Raw genomic sequence first — 22,281 nt, 5'->3', positions numbered from 1 at the left:
AAGAGTGCAGGCTCTGGGAGGGAGTTTAGGTGTGGGAGGGGATTCGGGGTGCAGGCTCTGGCTGGGTGGCACTTACCTGAGGCGGCTTCTGGTCAGTGGCGCAGCAGAGCTAAGGCAAGCTCCCTTCCTGTCCTGGCTCCGCACTGCTCCCAGAAGCAACCGGCATGTCCGGCCCCTAGATGGAGGGGTCAGGGGGCTGTGTGCGCTGCCTGCACCTGCAGTTGCTGCTCCTGCAGCTCCCATTGGCTGCTGTTCCCGGCCAATGGGAGCCAGTGCTGGGGGCGGGGGCAGCACGTGGAGCTTCCCAGATCTCCCCTCTTCCCGCAAGCTGCGGGGGGCTGGAGAGGGCAGCCCCGAAGCTCATAGCTTCCGGCCTGCGACGCAGACATATGCCGCGGGCCAAATTAAATTAGGCAGCAGGCCGGATCCTGCCCTTGGGCTGGACGTTCCCCACCCCTGCTGTAATTGAGCCACCTCCCCAAAAGGCAGTCTAGCGCTGTCTACACTGAGGGTTAAGTCAGCATAGCTGCATCTTTCAGGGGTGTGGATTTTTGATACACCTGAGAGACGTAGCTATGCTGGTGTAAAATTTCAGTGTAGACCAACCCTCAGTGTATGAAGACTACAAAGAGGGAGTACTGTCAGTATAGAGAAGCACTGCCACCTTCTTATGAGCAAAGAGGCTCAGGCCTTGTCTACACGACACTGTTTTGTCAACATAAGTCAGCTTTCGTCAACAAGACAGTGGAGGTGTACACACTGAAATGCTCCCACCAATGTAACGCCCCAGCGATGCTGACATAATAAAACCACCTTGACAAGAGGCATAGGACTTATGTCGGTGTAGCTAAGGTAAGGCAGTGTCTGTGTAGACATTGTGTTCTTTACATCCACTGTTGGCTGTCGTTCATGTCAATTTTATGGTTCCTGAGCCGTGAAATTGACAAGAAATCCAGCTCTCCAGCCTGGCTGCTGCCAGATGTCTGCTCCAAGCTGGGCTGCCACCCAGGCTTCTGGCTTGGTCTGCCACCTGGGCTCCCCGCTGGCAGCCGTGCTGCCCTCCAGGGTCCTAGCTCCCTGCTGGGAGCACGGTAGCTGACCAGACTTCCAGTGTGGATCTCCCTGCCATAGGCAAGAAACTCCGGGCAGTTTCCCCTGCCACCGCACCTCCTCTCTGGGAGCAGGAAGGCAAGAAGCCCCCAGTGGCTGGTGAGAAGCCCTGCGCCACTGCCCCCCAACACCTGGCTGGGAACCCGGAGGCAAGAAGCCCCGAGGAGCTGCCTCCTTGCTCCTGGCTGGGAGTGCGGAGGCGAGAAGCCCCGAGGGGCTGCGTCCTTGCTCCTGGCTGGGAGCGCAGAGGTGAGATGTCCCAGAGGGTAGCCGAGCTCCCAGTGGGGAGCTGCACGAAGCTGAGAGTCCTGGCTCTCAGTCCCCCACACTGCCCCTCTTCAGTTGGTGGAAGTGCTCCTGGTGAGGCCACGCTCCTGGTGAGGCCACACACCACTGACGGAGGATAGTATGGACATCAGCCACCGGGGTAATTAATGCAGTGGCTGTAAGTCAACCTAACGTAAGTCAACTGAAGATTGTAGTGTAGAAATAGCCGTAGGCCATGTCTGTGCTACCACTTTTATCAGCAAAACTTACGTCACTCAGGGGTGTGAAAAAACACTCCCCATAGCAACATAAATTTCCCCAGCATAAGTGGTAGTGTGCACAGTGCTATGTCGGTGGAAGAGCTTCTCCCTCTGACATAGCTACCACCGCTCATTGGAGGTAGTTTCATTATGTTGATGGGAGCGCCCTCTCCAATTGGCATAGAGTAGCTACATGAACAATCTTACAGCGACACAGCTGCATCAGTATAGCTGTGCCATTGTAAGGTCTCTAGTGTAGACATAGCCTTAAGGACTCTTAAAGAAACCTCTCTCATCTTTGGTCTTTTGTACATGTGCAGTAAAGGAGGCAAACAGGATGCCAAATTATACATGTAAGGACATATAAATAACAGGAAATCTATAACTTGTATAGCTATAATATTATCACCTTATAGAATACCTTAAAGAAGATAAACTGTAGTTGCTGAATGAGTGGCAGTGGTTGATGCTACATTTCAAAGTCTAAACATCTGTGTGATGTTTGAAAATTTTTCAGTTTTTTTAAAAATGTCCTTAACATTGTTTCTAGGTTTAAAAAACCTAGATGAGCTCCATATAAAATCCCTTGAGGAAACTAATAATTCTGTCTTTAGAGTAGGGTTTGAATTGTGTGTAGTAAATAAAGCCTAGGGCCACACATTGAACAAAGAGGATAATACACAATATTGAATAGATGTTCATCAGTGGGGCACGGTCCATTTTGTGCTCTGAATGAGGCGAGGCAGGGGTCCTGTAAAACCCAGTGGTATGTGATCATGAAATTGAAGATGGTGTCATAATCCACACTCTTAAGGGGGCTGAATTTAGGTTGTACAGACAATCTCAATTCTGGCATTTCCTAACTTCTGAGTGCTTGATTTTACAACCTTAACAATGTTTAACATGACTTTGTGTAATTGTAATAAGTATGTATGAAATAAAATTGAGGAGATTAAATCTCACTGGTAAATAGTGTTTTGGATAGTTGTGTGTTTAGGCACATACAATATGGACTAATACAGCAACTTAGATGAATTTGCTATGCACCATAACCTTGACAATATGCACTAAAATTCAGTCACTTTTACCATGGCTGCGGTGCCCCACAAAAAAAACCCCAAAAAACTCCCCCCCACACACACAAAAAAACCCCAACCTCTTTAATCAGGTTTAGTGGTATGTTTAAACTTACTATGGTTGAAAAAGTGAACAGATATTAGTGTCCAAAATTTGAGTGTTCATTGGCAAAGGGGAGCTGTGGAGCCAGCACGTCGGACAGGGTGGGGATAGTGCACCTAGCCATGCCTCCGCCTAGGAATAGCAGAGACATGTTGCCACTTCCGGGGAGCCATGCGGAACCACGCTGACCAGACTATAAAACGCACTTTCAATGAAGATCAGATATGCCAGTTTATGGAGCTTGCTGGTTGGTAAAGGGCCAGATAACACAGCTTTTACTGTAAATCTTTCAGCACAAGACAACCCTTTAATTATTCTGAGAATTTTTTTTAATAGATGAACTATGCTAGTGTTAGTAAAATCCTATACAAAAGGTTGAAATTTTGCTTAATCTGTTTCATACTGGTCAATTAGTGTCTTATGGTTATCCCTGAAAACTGAATTCTCAATAATGAACAAAACCCCTCAGATTTAGTCTAGTTAAATTTACTTTAATATCTAAGTGACAGTGTAATTCTCTAAGCATCAGTGCAGGTTGGCACAGACAAAGATTAAAACTTCATTTTCTCCCTAATCAGGAAGTGTTTGAAAAGGAACAGTCCACCTGTGCAGCAGAAGAGCAACCTACAGAGGATGGGGTAAGTTGAGAATTAGACTATATTACAGTGCCTCTGTTTCCTAGTTGAAGAAATGAACCTTCATTCAGATTTTGAGTGACTCATTCATGTACTTGTGATAGATTTTTTCACAAAGTCCTATACAAATAAATATCCAGTAGAACTTAGCTTTTAAAGTAGGATCATATCTTAAAACATTTGAAGCATATGAAGATGGCTGCCTCAAGTTAAAATATTTAGTGTAGTTTAATCTGCCTACTATTTAACCACCATGTTTTCTTACAGCAAGGAGATGCCAACAAAGTTAAGAACAAAGGATGGCAGCAAAAGAATAAAGGAACCAAGAAGGCTTCAAAATCAAAGAAAAAGAAACCTTTGAAAAAGAAACCTGCTCCTCCTCCATTGCAGCAGCCAAAGCAGCAGAAGCAAAAGCAAGCTAATGGGGTATTTCATTGAAAGATTTTAAAGCCAGAGGGGACCGTTAAATCACCTAGTATGACCTCCTATATATCTCAGGCCATTAAATTTGACCCAGTTATCCCTATATTGAGTGCCAGGAACTTGTGTTTGACTAAAGCAGGAGTGGGCAAACTACGGCCCGGGAGCCACATCCGGCCCTTCAGATGTTTTAATCTGGCCTGCCAGCTCCCGACGGGGAGCGGTGTCTGGGGCTTTTCCTGCTCCGCATGTGCTGAGGCTCTGTGCGGCTCCCAGACACAGCAACATGTCCCTACTCCAGCTCCTACATGTAGGGGCAGCCAGAGGGCTCTGTACGCTGCCTCTGCCCCAAGAACCACTCCCGCAGTTCTCATTGGCCGGAACCATGAACATTCATGGCCTGCTGTACAATTTCCATACCAGATGTGGTCCTCAGGCCAAAAAGTTTGCCCCCTTGGACTAAAGCATATCTTCTAAAAAGGCATCTGGTCTTGATTAGAGGGCTTCAGGAGATGAAGAATCCACCACTTCCCATGGTAGTTTGTTTCAGTAGTTAATCACCCTCATTATTAAAAATTTGAATTTGTCTGGCTTCATCTTCTATCCACTGATTCTTGTTAGGCCTTTCTCTGCTAGGTTAAAGGGCCCTTTAGTACCTGATATTTTCCCCCGGGAAGGTACTTGTACACTGTAATCAAGTCACCTCTTAATCATCTTTTGATAAACTAAACAGATTGAGCTCCTTAAATTACTCAGCATAAGGTAGTTTCTTCAACTCTCAAATAATTTTTGGGGCTCTTTTTGCACCCTCTCCAATTTTTCAATATACTTTAAAAAATGTGACGCCAGAAGTGAATGCAGTATTTCAATATTCTCATCAATAAAAGAAGTAAAATAATTTATCTATTCCTATTCCTTTGTTTATATATCCAAGGATCACATTAGCCTTTTTTGCAACATCACCACATTGAGAGCTCATGTTGAGTCACTTGTCCATTATGACTCCTAGATCTTTTTCAGAGGTATTGTTTTCCAGGATACAGTCCCCTATTTTGTAGGTTGGGCTGCATTCTTTGTTCCTAGGTGTACAAGATTCCATTTGGCTATATTAAAAAACTTTTTGGTTTGAGTTGGCCCAATTTAGCAAGAGATCCGGGTTGCTCTGACTGTCCTGTCATCATTTACCACTCCATCACTCTGTGTGTCATCTCTGAATTTTATCAGCTATAGGTTTATATTAGATCATTGATAAAAGTAATGAATAGCATTGGGTCTAGTACTGATCCCTGTTGAACTCTACTAGATACATCCCCATTCTATGATGATTCCACATTAACAATTACTATTTGAGGTCTGTTAGTTAACAGGTTTTAATCAATTTAACGTGCTTTATTGGTAGTGTATAGGGCTCATTTTTAATCAGCATGTCATACAGTACTAAGTCAAACCCCTTACAAAAGTCTAACTATATTACATCTATGCAGTTATCTTTATCAACAAAACGTTTAATCTTAAAGAATTAAATCAGGTTTGTTTGACAAGACCTGTTTTCCATAAAGCCTTGTTGACCAGCATTAATTATATTTCCATCCTTTAATTCTTTAATAGAATCCCATTTCAGCTTTTCCATTACTTTCCCTGGATTGATGTCAGACTAACTGGCCTATAATTACCTGGGTCATCCTGCTTCCCATCTTCTGATTGTCACGCTAGCACTCTTCAAGTCTTCTGGAATTTCCCCGGCATTCCAAAATGTATTAAAAATTAACATCAACAAGCCAGAGATCTATACAGCCAACTCCTTTAAGACAATTGGGTGCAAGTTGTCCAGGTCTGCTGATTTAAAAATATTTATTCTTGGCAAATGTTAAATAACATCCTGTTTAGTTACTATGGGACTGGAATGTACATCATCTCACTTCTTTCCAAATACAGAGCAGAAGTATTTATTGAATTCTTCCACCTTTCTGCATCATTAACTATTTTACCATGTCTCCCGAGTAATGGGCCATTATTAGGTTTTCTTTTGTTCCTAATATACTTACGGAATTTTGTTTTTACTGTCCTTAGCCCTTCATGACTTGGATATTTTTCCTTGATGTCATTAGTTTCCTTTATCAGTGTCTCCAATTCCGTAACTTTTAATTTATATCAATTGCTACCAACATCCCTTTTTTGCATTTGTTTTATATATATAATTGCTGCCTTCGCTTTCTCATTGTACCAGGAAGGACTTTACGCAAAGTCTTTCTTGATTGTAGAATGGTCGCTTTTTGGCCATCTAACCAAAGTCTTCCTAAAGAACTCCCAGTTTTCATTCACCTTTTTCCTCCCAATCAATTCTACTCTTACTTTTCTTCTTCTTTGGAAAATTATCCCTTTTTGAAGCACTATGTTGTGTGTATTTTACTGGTTGGGACTGTTCTCCATGATCTGGTTACATTCAATATGGGTAAACAATCACTGATCCCAAGGCAACTACCAACTTCCAGTTCAATGACTAGTTCATCTATAATTGCCACAGTGAGGTTCACAATAGTTACCTCATGTTGGGTGCAATAATTTTTGTGTTTAAAAAATTATCTGACTTCTAGAAACTCTAAGGGTGTTTTGGTACTGGCTGCATGAGACCTGTATGTGTTTCCCAAATTGAAGTCCCCACAACAGTGTTTTTATGAACACGTTAGAGAGGTGTGTAAGGAGTAACTCTCCCTCTGCTCTGATTTGATTTGCTTCTTCCTGGGCTTTGTTAGTGAATTGGGAGCATATGGATGAACGGTATTTTTGTTTAATAGTTAAAAAAAATTAGCCCAAATACTTTGGGAATGACAAACACGACTGAGACACCAATTCTTAGAGAAATTCAATTAGACCATGACATTAATGTTGAAGATACAGGGGAGGAGAAGAGATGGTTCTCTTTCAAATGATATATTGCTGTGTAAAAGGTGTGTGCTGTCCCTGCTTGCCCCCTTGTGGCCATGTGCTTTGCTATGGACACACCTGATTAGGTTATCAATAAAATTTAGCAAGGCTTTTATGCATCAAACAATGTCCCTTTTAGAGGGAATCACTTATTAATGGAAAATGTAATAAATTCAAGTAAGTCCTTTACCCGGGCTTCTTACCTGGAAGGTATATTTCATCTGAGTTTCAGTCCTGCCTGAGTCTATTCATCCCACTCTCAGGCACTTAATCTGCAAGGCACTTTCAATCGTATTTCCTTTAATGGTGCCAGGGCTTCTGCAGGGCCTTCCTGACTACAGCTCTTCTCCAGGCAGCGCGAAGCTCCTTGCAGGCTAGGCCCCCTACAGCTATGTGGGAAGTTCCTCCCTAAATTCCTTATCATGGGAATTCTCTTGCTCTGTTCCGTGGGAGCTCCTCTCCCTTAGGAACACTTGAGTGCTGGTAACCTTTTATCAGGTCCATGTGCTTGTTAGCCAATTAGATGCCAACCAGCCATTTAAGCAATAAATTATTTACAGGTGGGCTGAGATGGGCTTGTTCTCCTTACACCCATCATGGGTAGACCGGGCCCTAACTCTCCTTAAAGGGGTTAACCACCCAATAACATGTGAATACAGAACTGGATTTTTAGAGCACTTCACATATTAGTAATGAAAAGTGTGTATAATGGGGGACTCACAATAGTGAACTAAAAATTGGTAGTTCCTAAATAGTGGACAAATATCCCAGCTATTAAGTCTTTCAGTATTGCTGCCTCTGACATCACAACTCTTTTAGTACTTTAGGATGTTAATTCCCCCTATATATCAACCAGAAATGGTCTTGAAATCTGTTTTACATTTCGTTCAAAGAACCCTATCTGAAACAATGCAGTACCCACATGGCACTGCAGTGTCACATATTAGGTACTAGTCCTCAAGTGGGACTTAAGAGCCCATGGCCTTTAGACTTGGAGCACAGGAATGCTGCCCATGGGAATAACAGATCGTTTTGTTTTTGTTTAGGAAGTTGTAATAAGGGAGGAAGAGGAAGAACTTTCTGATAAAGGAAGTGAGTCTGATGAAGAAGACACTAACAGGGACTCTCAAAGTGAAAGAGATGATGGAAGTGAAAGAGACTCCGACAGAGAACAAGATGAGAAACAAAACAAAGATGACGAAGCTGTAAGTCTCACTTTGTGGTGAAGGATGATTCTGCTTCTGGAGTTGTGGGGAAAACATATTTGTATCTCTTTAGCAACCACCTCAGGCTGAACAACACAAGGATGAAGTAGTAGCATCAACTCTCTCAGGAGAAAATCCTATCAAGCCTTCCCCTTCCAGTGTGAGGGTTGCCATGATGCATGTCCCTTAGTGCTGTGTTCCTTTACAGAAAGGAAGGAGAGAAATGTTAAAATTACAGGACAAGAGAAATGAAAACTTAAACTTTAGCAGAAGACTGTACTAAAGTTTTTCAACTTAATTTGACAGTTAATCAACTCTGATGCTGTGAGATTTCAGTATAAAACCTCCCCTTAAATTTTAAATCCTTGACACGCAGTAACTATTATGCATTGTACAATGCATTCTACACACATGTAGCAGTGGGAGAAGTATGTGTATGTATATAAGTTTGTATATGATGTTTGGTAAGTTACAATTGTGAATTTGGGTTGTATTGGCTCCAAGAGGTGGTTGTGCTAGGGTCTCACACAACAAAATAGTAGCCCCTTCTCCAGAGATCTTACAGTCTAAGATAAGAGAAAATGGTTGGATGCAACAAACAGGGTGAGCACAAGGTAGTAGTGGGATAATTAAGTGTCTTGAACAATGGTCGTGGCCAACCAACTGCTTAGCCATTGATAAGTATTTTGTAGGCAACATAGAAAAAGTAAGTTCTGAAGAGTGATCTGAAGGAGAATAATGTAGTGGCCTTGCAGATTTTTACAAGGAGTAAGCACATTTTCAGAAGTGTCCATATGGCTGGTCTCATGTATTTCGCTGCCATTTGATTTTTTTAAGCATCAGGCTTTAGAATTTGAACCCTGTCTACACTTGCCTGTTTTTTGTACAATATGAAGCTTAGCACAGTCATTTACCATACTGTCTGTGTGCTGTTCTTGATGTGCTGGGATTTCATTTTTAATAGGAGAAGAGATGACTAAAGTAACTCTTTAAATCCTTGTCTTCAACAGGAGTGGCAAGAATTACAGCAAAGTATACAGCGAAAGGAGCGGGCCCTTCTGGAAACCAAATCAAAGATAACACATCCTGTTTACAGTCTTTACTTTCCTGAGGTCAGCAATAGTGAACTTGATTAGAGCTGTGACAAATGGGAAGTAATACAACCAAAGTATATAACTTAATAGTTTAGAATTTATATACTGCTTTAAAGTTAAAATTCTAATTTTTAAAATTGCTAATTTATACAGAGCAAAATTGCTGATTTGCTTGAGACTTGTCTATATATATATATATAAAAAGCTACTTCTAGTATAACTCTTTTTTTAAAACTGAATTTTTCACTGGATTCTCAAACTTCAGTGTGTGAATTCTCAAGTCCTTGTTGAGCAGAAATGATATAAAACTTCCACAATTAACTTTTGTTCTCCTCCAGCTGAGCTGTTGCATATAAGTTGGTCACAAAATCGTATCTGTCAGTCTGCTGCAGAAAGCTCTCCTTGGATGGTGACTTATACCCCTTTTCTCATTCACCATTCTCTTTATGGAGTGGTATAGCAGAGCAGCAGTTCTGCTATCGTTAAGGTTGATAGTCATCTTTCAAACAGTAAGTCACTATCCTAAATAGTCTAAAAACGCTATGCTGCTTCAGATTATGTAGAAATTTACTGTGCATTATGGGAGTATAGGGTAGCATTAGTGGTCCAGTTTGGGGTTATTTGAGCAACAGGATCCCTAAGATAAAGCCACTTTAAAGTTAGATGTTTACAACAATCTCCTGGCGATTCTAAAGGGGTTTTGTTCTGTACAGGTGAGGCTGATTGACTGTAATCCTCCCCAAACTGATCTCACCTGCTCAGAATTGACCTCAGTTAGTGTCGCCCCCACTGCCTCTTTTGGGAAGCAATGGTTTGGAAGTTATTGAAGGTTAACTTTAGACAGGTCAGCTGGAGCCATACTTACAAGCCAAAGAGTGAAACATGCATGTGTAGCAAGACTAGAGCTTGTTGCAAGCTGGAGGGTTTACAGTCAGCCTTTGTTCACTCTAACTGGGTAGCTCAAGATGAGATGCTGAGCATCTGCCTAAGCAACACGCATGCACTGTGAGCTTAGGCCTTACCATTGGCAGTTCTGAGAGAATCTGTGTTGTGCACATTAGTTCTCTGCCTTCATTCTGAAGGAGCTCCTTCTGGAAGTTTTGCCTGAAGACTAAAGTTTCTGGGTTAAGAGCCAATATTTTTAAAGTGCTCTAAAATCCACAGGGAGTCTGAGTTAGAAGTATTGTGAAAGTAATTATCATCAATTAATTAGAGGGAAAATAAAAGATACTAGTAAGAAGTTAAGGTAGTGTAATCATGACTCATGCTGCTTGCCTGTTCCTGAACAATGGGACTGAATGTGATTAGAGGAAGCAAGTCACTGAGTCATCTGGTCAAGGAGTTAACTATAACACAGCCCCCCTAATGTGCTAATAACATTTTCAGATTCTCAACTTTTTTGGTGCAGAGCTAGGGAATATGGCCGGGGGGGAGCGGGGTGGAGCAGTGAGGGAGGTATCAGAGCAGTGCAGGCAACAGAAGTGGGGTTGACATGGTGCAGTGTCTGCCCCTTTGCTACTTAGGGCTGTGCTCTGGCCCAGCTACTGAGGACCCAGCAAACCTTATTAGTGTAAGGGATCATCCCAACACTGTTTTTGAAAACCCAGTTTCAGCGAGTAGAATTTGAACAAAGAACTGGGTTTCCAAAAACATAACTTTCTATGATTCCTTAACAAATAAGGGGTCATCATCAAAGGGACCATTTGGTCTTAAGGAGCTCAAAAGTGTGGACACAGCAGAACCATAAGATGGGAAATTGGGTATTGTTGGGTTAAAAGCACTCTCCATGCCAGTTACTAAGCTTAGCTGATTTTAAAGTTTTAATAAGAAAAATTTAGGACAATTAATTAAGCATAAAGCAGTTAGATGAGGATAGCATGAAGATCAGTTTTTCAGTCCTGGGACGTAGGTAGGCTTTCTGTCATCATTAGATCCATGCTAGTCCAGTTTGTTGTAAGTCCTGTGTTGCTCCACCCTCATTTATTACACGCACACCGTTTATACATTGTCTCGTAACATTGCACAGGTTCAAATTATCAAAACTACCTCAATTATAAACATTTCATTTAAAATCTATTTGAATACCTATTTACTTATCTGCTAAAACTCCAATTGATACCTCATATCTATTTTTTTTAAGCATTGTTTCCATGTATTCATTATTTCGTACAACAGTTATCTTATTTTTATGGCCTTGGAGTTGCTGGTTAGTTCTGCCCAGCCAGTGTTTATCCTCCCTACTCTGTCTTACTAGTAAATTACACATTGTATGGTTTGCTTCATCCTGTTATCCACACATATCATATCTGCTGTAGATAAGACAGAAAACAACTTTTTTCATTTTTTTCCAACCTTTGAAAGCTGTCAGTAAGTCACATACAGAAAGCAGAATAATTCCCTTTTACACTTTCTTATAACACTATTAAATATATATATATTTCTCTAGTGTTGTTTAATATACATTTGTCTAATACAGTTCATTATACATTTCTTTATAGCACCTTCTCCTCCTGTGACATACATGGAGGGGAAAGAAATGGAGCCATCTGCACCCTCTTCCACTCCCACCATACTCCCCTACAGATACACCTCACCTACCCTGCATCACCCAACAATTCCTGTTCCATCAGTGGCTCCCCTTCCCTGTACTGCTTCCTGATCAGTGGAAGGAACCCAGAACTCCCCTTGATCCTCTTGTAGCCCCCATCAGTGGGGAAGGAACTTCAGAGTCACCTTTCCCTCTCAATGCTTATGCTTCTAGGGGGGAAATGGAGGTCAGAGCACTGCAGGATAGTGTGGGGAGGAAAGGCACATGGTCAGAGTTGTACAGTGTAGGATGTAGGGGGGCTTCAGTTCTGCCTCCCGCAGCCATGCGTCCGAACCATTACTGTCCCCACTTTAAAATACACCCCCACTGACTCCATGTCAGTGGCTTCAATGTTTCTTTACCTTCTGCCCAGCTCCTCAGCCTTTGGGGCCCCTGTCGATGCCCACTCCTCCATTGCTGGGGAGGGAGGACTGAGCTGTCTGGGTTGGCAGAGAGATGAGAAGATTCATGGGCACTGAAGTCACTAACATGCAGACAATGTCTTCTGTATCCTATATAATCATTTCCAAGGAGCCAGCGGCAGTGGAATGAGGAGAACTGAGCTTTAAAACATAGGGGTACTGAGAAGTTATTTTAAGTAAAAATAGGAAATTAACTGCCCAAAAAGTGTAATTCAGACTTAAGGTTGTCCAGTGATGCCTAGTGCTGTTTCAGAACATCAAGTTGCGCTCAAATCTCTGAAAACCAGCAAATGAAGAGTAATGATACACACTACCTCCATAACACAACCTTAACTCTGCCCTCTTCAGGCGATGCCGCAACACATCAATAGCACATACTAGTACCCTACTCTTACAATTGCTACAAATACTGTGGATACAGACTGCACTGGGTACTGAGCACAAAACAAAACTTGTGTTAGAGCAAGGTGTAGTGAACAGGAGCTGTCTAAACTCAAACCCTGAGCCTGCACAAATCACCCCAACGTTGCTAAATGTTACCACCCCTTCACCATTGCCAGGAGTATTCTGTCTGAGACATTGCTTTCACTTACCCCACTCACTGTTCACAGGAGATCGCAGTCATGTATGCCATTGGACTGCTGAAAATCCCCATGATGAGAAGACCCCGGTGCACTGCTACTGACTCACCTGCAGAACAGCACATTGGCATACTTGATCCCTTGAGGTACACATGCACCTCTCCTCATATCACAGTTACAAGTCTTCCAACTCCAACTAATCCATCCACCATTCAGTGTAGCTACATCTAACACAGTGAATGTAGCTGGAGTGTGTGCAGATAAATGCTGCAAATCAAATCTGAAGTTTAGTGCAAACGACACCTCATAGTCCTTCATGTGCTACTTATGGCACTACCTTTACTGAACAATTCCCAGTTGTTATTGCCAGCTCAAGGGAAAGAGTTAAGGTTACTTTGTGTGGGTGGCATATATTTTAACTCTGTATTTCCTGGTTTTCAGAGGTTTGAGCGTGACTGAACGCAACATTCTAAAAGGTCACGAGTGAGCACTGAGCAAACTTAACTCTGCTTTTACAAACTTCTTGGGCAGCTAATTAATTTTGTTTGCCAGGGCTGTATCTTCACTTTATACATATTCCTAAATAAATAAATCTCTTCTGTTCCCTCAATCATAGATCCAAAAACTGCACAGATTGTGGCTTCGACATTTTTAGGTAGAATTATGCCCCAGTATTCCAGCTCCATGAACATACTGGTTCCCTGGCATGCCTGCACTTGTACCCATCTGTTAAAAGGCATTTTGCCCACTGCATAGTAGCCTGCCAGGTTCAAGTAGGCATACACTGTCGAGTCCAACCAATAATCAGTTTGGAAAGAATAGGAAGGTGACACCTCTCCTGCAAGATTATTCCTCTGTGACAATACCAAATTAGGATTGCATGTTTAATTACAAGAAGTTGTATCTGTCGACCCCTGTGAAAGTTATAGCAATGAATGTCTCCTGGTTTTTTTTCCTGTTACCATTATTGTAAAAAATTGTTTTTAACACCAACTTTGTGGCATAATCCATGCCCTAACAACTATATCTATTGCTCAACTGTATGTTAGAATGTAAGGGCAAGAGGTACAGCATGTAAAAGGTCAGGATGGTAATTGGCCACCTCCATAAATATTTGAACACAGTATTACAATGCAATACCTAAAATATTCATTGGAGTAGGGATTGGAATCCAACTTTCGCCGCTCACAGGTGAGTGCCCTAAGCCTACAGAATCATTCTTGCTCTTTCTGGACCATTATATATAAAGTATTTCCTACAAGGTAGAACAGCTTCAACAGGAGTTACTGAGAGTGAGCCACCCCTAGAATACCCCATAACTCAGTGGTTAGGGTACTTTCCTGGGAGGTGGGAGACCCAAATTCAAGTCCTTGTTCCGCATCAAATAGAGTGGGTATTTGAACCTGGGACTTCTGCATCCCAGAAGAGCTCTCTAACCATTGGGCTATTGGTCATAAGGGGGGACCTCCCCCTTCTCCTGTGTTTTGTGAATGGTGCTGAAGTCCCTTGTCAATCTAGCCTGAAAAATCAAAACATTTCATTTCATTTCCTGACTTTTCAGCTAATTAAAATTGACACAAATTCTCAAAATATTTTGGTTGACCCAAATCTGCATTGGTCAATGAATAATTTTGGATGAAAATTTTTGCTCATCTCTACTGTTTCTCATAATTCATAGTGCATACTTAGCTCGCGCTTTAGTTATCCATTGCTGCATAGCTGCCACTGACTCTCATATACTTAAATGCAAATTTCTTCTGCATAGGATCCTTCTTCTCTATTGAAAATTATTTAAAAATAGTAATCTGATCTTGAATTTTAATTATTAAAATAAAAAATCAGTCTGTCCTCAATATCCACATGTGACAACATGCATATAGGAAACGTAATAAAAAATTAGTATTTTTTTTTAAACTTATAGCAACAATCTAAACCTTTAAAAAACAGTTTATAGATAAGTTCCTGCATGTCCTGTCTTCAGTGATTGGCCCACTAAACACACAAAGCCATGCTACTACCGAGTGGAGATGCGGGCGCTTTCCCACTGATTGATATACTGTAAAAATGGAAAATTAATATGTCAAGTTAATTTCACATTCCCCTCACCTTGAGCTGATCAATGCAAAATAGATTTTGTGCTAATCAGCCTTAGTGTTCTGTAGTGTGATAGGAATCCAGGATTTCTATTGGTGGTAGTAAAAAATAGATTCTGCTATTTGTCCCATGTGTGTGTTTTAGTGGGATTTCTGTGATTTACTAGTCTTAAATTTCTCACCTTTAAAAAGTAAAAGAGAACTTGTAATCTACTATAATTTTGTAATTTAAATTTCAATTTAATTGATTACTGTGCAATCCTGTAGGCTTCTGAAATATCTGCAAGCAAAAAATGTAGGTAAAATACTAGTTGAGGTTGAAAGTATTTCAGTGAAGTCCAGACATCATTTCACATTCTACACATCGTTAATAAAAAATGTCTCCCACCTATGGAGGTAGTCCAGTGTTGCTAGAGGTTCTAAGCCTAAGCCCTGCCCTTCAGCGTGGACCACCAGCAAAGTTCCTTCAAAGCTGTACAAACACTCCAACAACCATTCATTAGCATTGAGACAACTTTCATATAACGTATTAATTAATCATAAGGCAACAATATGTCTAAGTCTTCCTCTAGAGAGATTTCAATTTGTTGCGTATTGTATTGCGACTGTTTACCAGACTACCAACCTGAGATGAAAGAGGAGAAAAGTTGCTTACAGAAACTGGCATTCTGGTTTCTCCTAACCATTTTTGTTTTATAACCAGAAAAGACTATATGCCTTCCCCTCTGTTTTCTCTAGTATAGTGCCTCTTGAGTGGGCTGTGTATGCTCTGTGTTTACACTACAGCGGCATAGCTATGGTGCTGCAGCTGTGCCTCTGTAACACCAGAGTAGACGCTTCCTGCATCAATGGAAGGGGTTTTTCCGTCAATGTAGTTAATCCACCTCTCCAAGTGCCGGTGGCTAGGTTGCCAGAAGAATTCTTATCTACCCTAGAGGTTAAGTCAACCTAACTGTGGCACTCAGGGTCTGAATTTTTTAATAGCTCTGAGCGATGTAACTAGGTCAATGTAATTTTTAAGTGTAGACCAGGCATCAGTAACCTCTTCCTCTCCAATGTGCATTATGTACTGTAAGTTTTTAACTCTTACAAGGTAGTTTATTCTTATATTTATGTCTGCACTGTAATAAATTATTATGGTATACCAGGCCTTACAAAATGTTACCTCTACTTTACTAATCTTTCATATTATTTTTTTAACAGGAAAAACAAGAATGGTGGTGGCTGTATATTGCAGATCGGAAGGATCAGACATTAGTATCTATGCCATATCATGTGTGTACACTAAAAGATAGAGAAGAGGTAACGTATTTGTAGATTTGAATATCAAACACTTAATTTTAAATATTTAAAATACTTTGAAGAGATTTACATGAAATATTAGTATAATTGCATAGCATATTCTGAACTGTAATGCTGTGTTTCCATAATCTTTTTTTCTTAGGTAGAGAGAGACTAGATACAGTTTGTCTTCATCTGACTGATAAAAGTAGGCCAGGATCTTATATTACTGTAAAACTTTGTGGAGGGGAATAACTTTTGAGAAGTTTTTATTCTGGCTGCTTCTCTTTCCAAAACTGAGGTTGAAAAAGGAGAGTTTGACCAGTAGGAACTGTGATTGATTCTGGCATGAAAAGTTGATGGCCAGCAGGATTCATATGCATAGACAGCTTTTGAATAAAACGGTTTAACCGTAGGACAGCTAATATTGATGACTTCTCTGTAAAACAGAGATTTAGTGAATTAGTAATCTCAGCAGTTGGTGTTGGATGTGAAAAATTAAAAGTTGGAACATTCTTCTTGGAAGGCTATAGTGTTATAAAATAAAACTGTTACATGAAAAGAATCAGTATAAGACAAATTACTTAATTTCATCTGGATGGTTTTTGATCTCACACAGCATGTGGGGAGGTTTACTGTGTTAGGGCTGACCTGATTTCTAAGGTCAGAAAAGGACATGTGAATGTTCTGTTACTTTGTTATACTACATGGGTTAATCTAGCAATGATTTAAGTCATTATAAAGTATTTCTGAAAATGATGTCTTTTGCTTTTTTTATTGCTTACATCAGTTCATCCTACAGATTTTACAGAACTTTGTTCTTTCAACTAGATTTTATTTATTATTGGAAATAAAACTTAGATGAGATTTTTCAAGTTTGTTTGCCCAGACTACCAAAGGCAAAGCTACAGGGCCAGCTTTACGCCGATTCCCCAGAATCGGGCCCCGCGCCGAAGAGGGGCTCGCGCCTAAGGGGGCCCCGCTCCAGGGATCTTCAGCGGCATTTTGGCGGCGGAGTGTCCTTCCATGCCACGGAAGACCCGGAGCAGACCCCCCGCTGCCGAAGTGCCGCCGAAGCCCCAGATCGCCGCCGAGTATTCCAATTGGGTCCCGCAGGTCATAAAGCCGGCCCTGCAAAGCTAGGTAGTAAGTGCAAAAATCATCCAAGTTAAGCAATTATATGCAGTTCAGCTCCCTCTGTGTTTACTCTTAGCACTTCACCTTTTTTGTTTTTCTGGGACATCTGAGCAAATTCCTACTGCCACAGAAATATCTACTTGTCGTTGCAATTATTGATAGTTGCTTTTTAGTTGTTAAAAGTAGAATTGTAAAATTTCTTTCATCACTTCAAATTGCATTAATTCCTCCCTATTAACATCCTATTGAATGTTTAATCCTTTCACTCTGCATACAAGAAATAAGTGCTGCATTTTTACTTAACTATATTGCTAATTAAACTGCTGTATGATATAGCAGTAGTGATAAGGTACATGAAATACTTTCCACAGACTAGCTATTAATCTCTAATTTTACTATCCTTTTTTATCTTCAGAAGTACAAAATAACTTTTTTTTAAAAACTTTTAAAAAAAAAATTAGGGTCATTTTTCCAGGACAACAAATAGTAAAAATGTGACGTAGTGATAAAATTAATCCTTTGCTTCAGCTATTGTGCTTAGATATCCCCTCTCTTTGGTACCCATTTGTGGTTATTAGCATGTATCTCTTGCATGTATTTTACTATGCTGTGGCTTGTGGACAAAGTAGCACCCTTAAGTAACTTAACTAAAAATCACTATTATTTTGTGATATGTACTGAATGTTAAAGTACAGAAGCCAATTATAAGTTGTTCATACACATCCTTTGAAGGTCTGCTCAGAATAAAAAAAATTTGAAATTAATTGTGTTTTCTAGGTAGAACTGAAGTTTCCTGCGCCAGGCAAACCTGGAAACTACCAGTACACGGTTTATTTAAGATCGGATTCGTTTATGGGTTTGGACCAGGTTAAACCATTGAAGGTGATATTTTAACACTAGTAGATTTCTTGCTGTAAATCACCTAGCACCGATGTTAATGTGCACATAGCTAGGCAGAAGTGAGGCCGCATGAAAACACCGTCTTTCAGGTTTAGAGTCAACAGTTATAAGGCTTAAGATTTCAAATCTGAACAGTCCTTTAGTGTAAATTACTTGCCTGATATAGGAATGCTAATATAGACTCTCTTTCACATTTAAAACAACATTATGAATCACAACCAGTTTTTTCAGGAAATACCAGGCATGTGGTCACAAACAGCAATTTCATTTTATTAAAAAGAATGAGGAGTCCTTGTGGCACCTTAGAGACTAACAAATTTATTTGGACATAAGCTTTTGTGGGCTAAAACCCACTTCATCAGATGCATGAAGTGGAAACTACAGTAGGAAGATAGATAGATAGATATGTACACACAGAGAACCTGAAAAAATGGGTGTTGCCATACCAACTCTAATGAGACTAATCAATTAAGGTGGGCTGTTATCAGCAGGAGGAAAAAAAACTTTTGTAGTGATAATCAGGATGGCCCATTTCCAACAGTTGACAAGAAGGTGTGAGTAACAGTAGGGGGAAAATTAGCCTGGGGAAATAATTTTTACTTTGTGTAATGACCCATCCACTCCCAGTCTTTATTCAAGCCTAATTTAATGGTGTCCAGTTTGCAAATTAATTCCAATTCTGCAATTTCTCGTTGGAGTCTGTTTTTGAAGGTTTTTTTGTTGGAGAATTGCAACTTTTAGGTCTGTAATTGAGTGACCAGAGAGGTTGAAGTGTTCTCTGACTGGTTTTTTAATGTTATAATTCTTGATGTCTGATTTGTATCCATTTATTCTTTTCCGTAGAAACTGTCCGGTTTGGTCAATATACATGGCAGAGGGGCATTGTTGGCACATAATGGCATATATCATGTAGATGTACAGGTGAACGAGCCTCTGATAGTGTGGCTGATGTGATTAGGTCCTATGATGGTGTCCCTCGAATAGATACGTGGACTGAGTTGGCAACGGGCTTTGTTGCTAGAATAGGTTCCTGGGTTAGTGGTTTTTGTTGTGTGGTGTGTGATTGCTGGTGAGTGTTTGCTTCAGGTTGGGGGGCTGTCTGTAAATGAGGACTGGCCTGTCTCCCAAGATCTGAGAGTGTGAGGGATCGTCCTTCAGGATAGGTTGTAGATCCTTGATGATGCTCTGGAGAGGTTTTAGTTGGGGGCTGAAGGTGACAGCTAGTGGCGTTCTGTTACTTTTTGTTGGGCCTGTCCTTTAGTTGGTGACTTCTGGGTATTCTTCTGGCTGTGTCAATCTGTTTCTTCACTTCAGCAGGTGGGTATTGTAGTTTTAAGAATGCTTGATAGAGATTTTGTAGGTGTTTGTCTCTGTCTGAGGGATTGGAGCAAATGCAGTTGTATCTTAGAGCTTGGCTGTAGACAATCAATCGTGTGATGTTGTCTGGATGAAAGCTGGAGGCATGTAGGTAAATATAGCAGTCAGTAGGTTTCCGGTATAGGGTGGTGTTTATGTGACCATCACTTATTAGCACTGTAATGTCCAGGAAGTGGATTTTTTGTGTGGATTGATCCAGGCTAAGGTTGATGGTGGGATGGAAATTGTTGAAATCATAGTGGAGTTCCTCAAGGGCTTCTTTTCCATGGGTCCAGATGATGAAGATGTCATCAATGTAGCGCAAGTAGAGTAGGGGCGTAAGGGGACGAGAGCTGAGGAATCGTTGTTCTAAGTCAGCCATAAAAATGTTGGTATATTGTGGGGCCATGCAGGTACCCATAGCAGTGCTGCTGACTTGAGGTATACATTGTCCCCAAATGTGAAATAGTTGTGGGTGAGGACAAATTCACAAAGTTCAGCCGCCGGGTTTGCCGTGACATTTTCGGGGATACTGTTCCTGATGGCTTGTGTAGTCCATCTTTGTGTGGAATGTTGGTGTAGAGCAGTGGTTCTCAAACTTTTGTACTGGTGACCCATTTCACAGCACAAGCCTCTGTGTGTGATACCCCCCAATAAATTAAAAACACTTTTTTATATATTTAACACCATTATAAATACTGGAGGCAAAGCAGGGTTTGGGGTGGAGGCTGACAGCTCAGGACCCCCCAGGTAATAACCTCACAACCCCCTGAGGGGTCCCGACCCCCAGTTTAAGAACCCCTGATGTAGAGGGCTTCTACATCCATAGTGGCCAGGATGGTGTTTTCTGGAAGAACACCATTCCCCTACTGTTACTCACACCTTCTTGTCAACTGTTTGAAATGGTCCATCTTGATTATCACTACAAAAGTTTTTTTTTCTCCTGCTGCTAACAGCCCACCTTAATTGATTAGTCTTGTTAGAGTTGGTATGGCAACACCCATTTTTTTCATGTTCTCTGTGTGTGTGTGTGTGTGCGTGTATTCTGATGAAGTGGGTTTTAGCCCACGAAAGCTTATGCCCAAATAAATTTGTTAGTTTCTAAGGTGCCACAAGTACTCCTCATTCTTTTTGCTGATAGACTAACACAGTTACCACTCTGAAACCTGTTCATTTTATTAGTCACCCAATCTCAGATAAGTTTGTATATGTATTTAAATATACAGGTGTGGTTTTGTCGTTGGGGATTTCCCCCACAATTCAGATAGTAAAGAATATTCTTTTTTCAGAATTTAGACACACAAAATGGATGAGAAATTCTAACACACCGCACTCCCCAAAACCAACTTGTTTATAATTTTATGTGGTATAAGAAGCAGATGACCGTTTTTCATGCTTTTCTGATTGGTATTTGTTGTGTCTCATTCAATCACCTTTTTTCTTCTTTCTCTTTCTCTCTCTCTGCCCAACCACTCTGTGCAGCTGGAAGTTCATGAAGCTAAACCAGTGCCAGAAAATCATCCACAATGGGATACAGCAATAGAGGGTGATGAAGATCAGGAAGACAGTGAGGGCTTTGAAGATAGCTTTGAGGAAGAAGAGGAGGAGGAAGAGGATGATGATTAAACAGTACTATTAATTAACTACAACATTTGCATACACTGCAAACTTTTGGTCTAACTGTGGAACTGTACAATAAACAAGAAACACAGTGCAAAAGCATTGAGAAGCCTGAGTTTAGTTTCTCTTTACCAAATGTGAGTGCATTATGTAACTTCTCAGTGAAGGTCAAACAAATGTTATGATTGGTACAACGTGGAAGATGCTTATGGCTTGCTACAGCCATTAAATGCAGGATGGTGCATTTATTTCAATTGAAAATAAAATCTTTTTTATTATAAATGTCCAAAAGTGTGGGCTATATATTGTCTGATCAATTTAGGGTCCAATAAAATAAAAGGTACTGTTAGCTAGGAGCAATCTTTAAATCAATTTTTCTGCATTAGGAATTTATTTTGGAAAATGTTTAGGTATGATTTACATCTCAAGTCCCTGTTGATTGAAACTACATCTGCTCAAGTTTCAATCTTTGTAAATTCTGTGATACTTATTTGATATTTTGCAGTGATACAGCTCAAATCATAGCTTTAAATTTTCTGTTTTTCTTATCTTGGTCATCACAAGTTGGTGGTATACCTCTGGGCACATTCCATGTAGTCTTGGGGGCTGCCTTTTAGGACTCTACTGCCTTTCCTTCATTGCCCAGAATTATCATGCAGATTATGAACACTTCTCGACAAGGTCATAAGATGTTATTAATGGCTTAAAACATTTTTAAGCCTGTACTTCAGCAGATCAGTGCAGGATCTGATTCTTTTGATAAACTATGTCTAAAAATGAGTGTGGAACCATACGTTATACAAAGTTGGTAGCTTATATGTAATACCTTTTGTAAAAGGTTCACTCTGAAAGTTGAAATACATTCTTAATTCTTATCTACCTGACACTGTCAGAAAACTTTTAAGGAAAAAATAGTGTGCAAAGGAGGCATGTTTTGTATCAGTTTTGAATTCCTAACAATAAACTGGACAAAATTTGATGACTCTTTGCATTTGTAATAGTGTGCATCCCTTTCTTTTTTATCCCTGCCACAGGGCTGAATGGGGTCAGTAACATGGAACACACACTTTATTTTCCAAGCAAATATTTACTTAAGGGGTGGGGCACCCTATGTGGCTGCTAATGTAACAGGTATTTCTGCACAGCTCAAGCAAAGTGCTTATAGTTTTCCCACCCCAATATAACTAGTAAAGGTACTCTGTATAAATA

The 22,281-nt window shown here is 40.6% G+C and overlaps 1 protein-coding gene across 1 annotated transcript in view; it reads left to right on the top strand.

Annotated features, from left to right (window-relative positions):
• SEC63 (SEC63 homolog, protein translocation regulator) overlaps window positions 1–22,051 on the top strand; it is a 103,023-nt gene extending 80,972 nt beyond the window's left edge. Inside the window, exons 15-21 of the mRNA XM_045010157.1 lie at window positions 3,395–3,454; window positions 3,719–3,877; window positions 7,843–8,001; window positions 9,012–9,113; window positions 15,982–16,080; window positions 17,974–18,078; window positions 20,935–22,051. Coding sequence (XP_044866092.1) covers window positions 3,395–3,454; window positions 3,719–3,877; window positions 7,843–8,001; window positions 9,012–9,113; window positions 15,982–16,080; window positions 17,974–18,078; window positions 20,935–21,078 — 828 coding nt within the window. The 3' untranslated portion in view covers window positions 21,079–22,051. The remainder of the gene's footprint in view (window positions 1–3,394; window positions 3,455–3,718; window positions 3,878–7,842; window positions 8,002–9,011; window positions 9,114–15,981; window positions 16,081–17,973; window positions 18,079–20,934) is intronic.
• Window positions 22,052–22,281: the final 230 nt, after the last annotated feature.

This window comes from Mauremys mutica, chromosome 3 (assembly GCF_020497125.1).
Source record: "Mauremys mutica isolate MM-2020 ecotype Southern chromosome 3, ASM2049712v1, whole genome shotgun sequence".
Lineage (NCBI taxonomy): Eukaryota > Metazoa > Chordata > Testudines > Geoemydidae > Mauremys > Mauremys mutica.
Note: the sequence above shows the minus strand (reverse complement) of the source record. Positions and strands in the feature narration are given on the sequence as shown.